General features: G+C 25.3%; 1 protein-coding gene across 1 annotated transcript in view; it reads left to right on the top strand.

Moving 5' to 3' along the window:
• Nucleotides 1-2,202, top strand: part of LOC117180571 — a 4,952-nt gene extending 2,750 nt beyond the window's left edge. The window contains exon 2 of the mRNA XM_033373066.1: nt 1,880-2,202. Coding sequence (XP_033228957.1) covers nt 1,880-2,202 — 323 coding nt within the window. The remainder of the gene's footprint in view (nt 1-1,879) is intronic.
• Nucleotides 2,203-3,824: the final 1,622 nt, after the last annotated feature.

Here is a 3,824-nt window from a genome sequence, read left to right as displayed (position 1 = left end):
AACATTAAAATTGGGCAAATGAATAATTTATAATACTTTTTTTATACACATTAATCATAAAAGTTTCTAGTTTATCCATTAAACAAAGCAAAAGTCTGATACTTTCAGTGAAAAAGCAAAAAAAGAATAATATTTTAGGAACTGGTCAGTTTTGCTTGAGCAATTCTGAATTTGACCATTTAACATTATTGTCTGCTAAAAAAAAACGTTTGGAAGTTTCCCGTTTTTTGTAATGAAAACTAAAAAAGGACATACTATTCGGTTAAAAATTCAATAATGTGTTTGAGCTTGGTTATAATTTCCTTTCTTTCTTTGTTGAACAACGTTTAGGATAGAAAGTTCAACCATTTTCAATTGAGGTGAAAATTCATTTTTTGGTGAAAATTCAATATTTCCTTGTGGAAAATTAATTAGTTTAAATAAATGTTGGTCTTTGTTCATCAAAAATAAGTTTTTTGAATTGAAATGTAGCTATTCTGTTTTTGTATGAAAATTTACCTGTATGATTTGAATATTTAGGTATCTTGTTAAAAATTAGTCCTATTTCTATTAAAAAATTAATTTTGCTTGAAAATTTATCTTCTTGGTTGAAAATTAAATTTTTTATGCAAATTCGTTGTTTTTAGCCTAAAAATATAACCATTCCGTTTTGAATTGGAACTTTATATTTTTTTAGTTCAAAATTGAAATGTTTTGCTGACGATTCTGTTTTTTATTAAAGAGCAGCTTTTGAACTAAAAATGTACATTTTCACTTTTATAGAAGAGTTTCACTATATATGGTTCAAAATTCTTGTATTTAATTGAAAATTCGTCTTTCTATTAGAAAAGAAATCTTTTTGTGAGAAAAATGATCTTTTGGTTAAGACAATAGTTAAGACAATAATAAATGGCTCAATTCAAAATGAATGGCTCAGATTTTTACTTTGTTTTATCTATTACAAATTATGTATTTTATTTATAATGAAAAGATTTTATATAATTTTTACTTATTTTAATGTATTTTTACAATTTCTAAAGTAAATATTTGAAGAGATTTCAAGATTTTTGACAGAATTTCAAGAGATTAAAAAATATTGAAGGATTCTAAATAATTTTCCAAGATTTCGAAAGATTTCAAAAGAGTTTTGGAAGATAAATTCAATTTCATTTTAAGGGATTCCTACTGCTTTCAAATATTTTAAGGGCTTTTAAGGTATTTTATGAAAGTTCAAGAGAGTCAAACGAGTTGATTGAACCTTTTAAGATTTTCAAGAGATTTCAAAGCTTTCTAGGGATTTGAACAGTTTTTCAGAGAACTTTAATGAACAAGTTTATTCGAATTTGAAAATTCCAGAAATTTCAAATTATTTTTATTTATGTTAATGAATTCTAACGATTCTAAAATATTTCAGGGGTTTTTAATGTATTTCTAGGTACGCTTTAAGAATTTTAATTAATTTTATATTCAAGGTATTCAAAATACTTTATACAAATTTCTAAGTATTTCAAAGATAGTTTTACTACTTTTCACATTATTGCTTTTAATATTTTTCCAGTATGTATCAATCTTTTTCAATCTCAGCGATCATGCAATTTTGCAATTTAGTTTGCACCAAAAATCCGAGTAATCAACGAATTAAAAATATTCAATGTTTTATTTCATTATTCTAGTTTAAAATTAGTTTAAAATTATCTAAGAGTTTAAAATTATCTAATTTTTAAAAATTTATTATGATTTAATTTATTTAAAGTTTGTTCAAGTTCCAAGGTTAAAATTTCAAGTTATCACATCCTATTCATTAAAATCTTTATTAATTTTAATTTACAAATGTTTTAGAAGCTTTTAATCATTTATTTTTTATTTGTTTAAAATATAAAACATTTCTTTTTTTTTCAAGGTGATCCATTGGATCTCAATCCTAATGAGATGACATGTTACATGACTTACAATGGCCAAGACCTTAAGGTGACAAGAGTTCCTCATGAAGAAGTCCCGTTAAAGGTAGAGCTTTTGCCTCACAATATGAGTAATCCAAAACAATCATATGTAAAATCATATGACGTCAGAAAAATTTATGTTCATTTTGGTGGCTTATACTTTGTGATGCACGTGAGACATAAAGTAAAAGGTAAAGAACATATAGCATATATAGGAGCAGATCTTGACCTAGAAGGGCCGAACCGGCCGCCAGAGATCTACTCAGGATCAAACTCAGGATAAACGATGCTAGTACATGCACATTATGTAATATTTTCGGCATCTAAGTTTCTAAATAAAATTATAATTAACCGAAAAATTTTGCATTACTTATTCAGAGCTTAATGTTATGGCTGTTGACCAGAAAAAGTACATTATCACCGATAAATTTAATTTTATTCTACTATTTGCAGGCTTTACAGTAATTTTTCCATTCCCCTGCATTTCCCCTTTTTCTAAATTCCCTTTTAAAGTCATCGTACTTTTTCTGATTCGAAAAAAAAATTCCATAAGGTTGAACGTTTTTCATTTTTTTTTTTAAATAAATATTTTCCATATTATTCATGTGAAAAATATGCAATAAGAAGAAAACTTTGTTTTAAGCGGCAATAAAAAAATCTGTGAAAATAAATTTCTCAAATTTCTATAAAAAAAAAATTTACTATATAATTTCAAGAAAATGTAATTATGCAAGAATTTCTGAAGATGAAAAGTCTAAAAATCAAAATATTTACTAAGAAATAAAAAGAGAGAATGAAACAAAATGAGTAAAGTGAATACGGACAGACTAACCTAAAGGAATTTTCTATAAGATTCAGCGGCTCTTCAACTTTTTGTTAACTAACATTTTCTTTTGAGTTAAATTTGTTTAAAAGTTTTTTAAAAAATGAATAAAAAGGAATCTCGTAATTTTTGAAAAAATTAAGAGGTCTTGTAATTTTTGATTCAAAATGTACCTTTTTAGTTTAGAATTCAAGTATTTTACTGAAAATTCGTGTTTAAAAAAATTTAGAATTAGTTTTTTTTTTGCTAAAAATGTTAATTTTCTATTTTTTATAAGAAGTTGATCTTTGTTAGTTAAAAATGCGTGAATTTAGTTGAAAATTGAATTATTTTGTTAATAATTTGATTTACTTCTTTTAAATTATTATTATTTACACATTATGAGGGGTCAAAAGTTACTTATAAATCGTTATTGTTCGTAAACAAATCCCGGTAAGTCTCGTGACAAACACAGTGTGACAGAGGGAAAGCATTATTTTCCGTGATTTTATTTTTTATAAGGGAAGTGCGCTTCATTTCCCTATAATCCTAGATTTTTATAATGCCCCCTTTAGCTACGTGCGTTACATTTTTCTTATTTGAAACTGGGAGTTTCTAAAATTGTTAAAAATTTTAAAAAAAAACAACATATTTTGGGTGCAGTTCCAAATAGTACATTCCTTTTATTGATTTGAAACTCCGTATACCCATGTATTATGACTCATTAATTACGAAAATGATAGTGAAAGTAGCCGAAAATATAATTTTTATGTTTAAAGCCATGAAAACCCCATAAAAATAATGATTTTTGTTGTTTATCTTAGTATATAATACATATTTACGAAAAACCTTTAAAAAAAAGTTATATATCCTTTAAAAACACATATTTCATGTTCAATAAATTCTAACGTCAACGAACTTTCTTCTCTAGCAAAAATTATTTTAACTTACGTATACTTGAAAGCTTTTAAAACGCAAGGAAAATAGCTCAAAAAATCGCCTTCGTGTGCTATGTTTGCTAAAAATGGATAATGTATACTCAAATTAATTTTTTTCCGAATTTCATACTAATCAATGAAACCGAAGAGTACTTACATTTTTAC

The sequence above is a fragment of the Belonocnema kinseyi genome, chromosome 9, assembly GCF_010883055.1.
Source record: "Belonocnema kinseyi isolate 2016_QV_RU_SX_M_011 chromosome 9, B_treatae_v1, whole genome shotgun sequence".
In the NCBI taxonomy this organism is placed as follows: domain Eukaryota; kingdom Metazoa; phylum Arthropoda; class Insecta; order Hymenoptera; family Cynipidae; genus Belonocnema; species Belonocnema kinseyi.
Note: the sequence above shows the minus strand (reverse complement) of the source record. Positions and strands in the feature narration are given on the sequence as shown.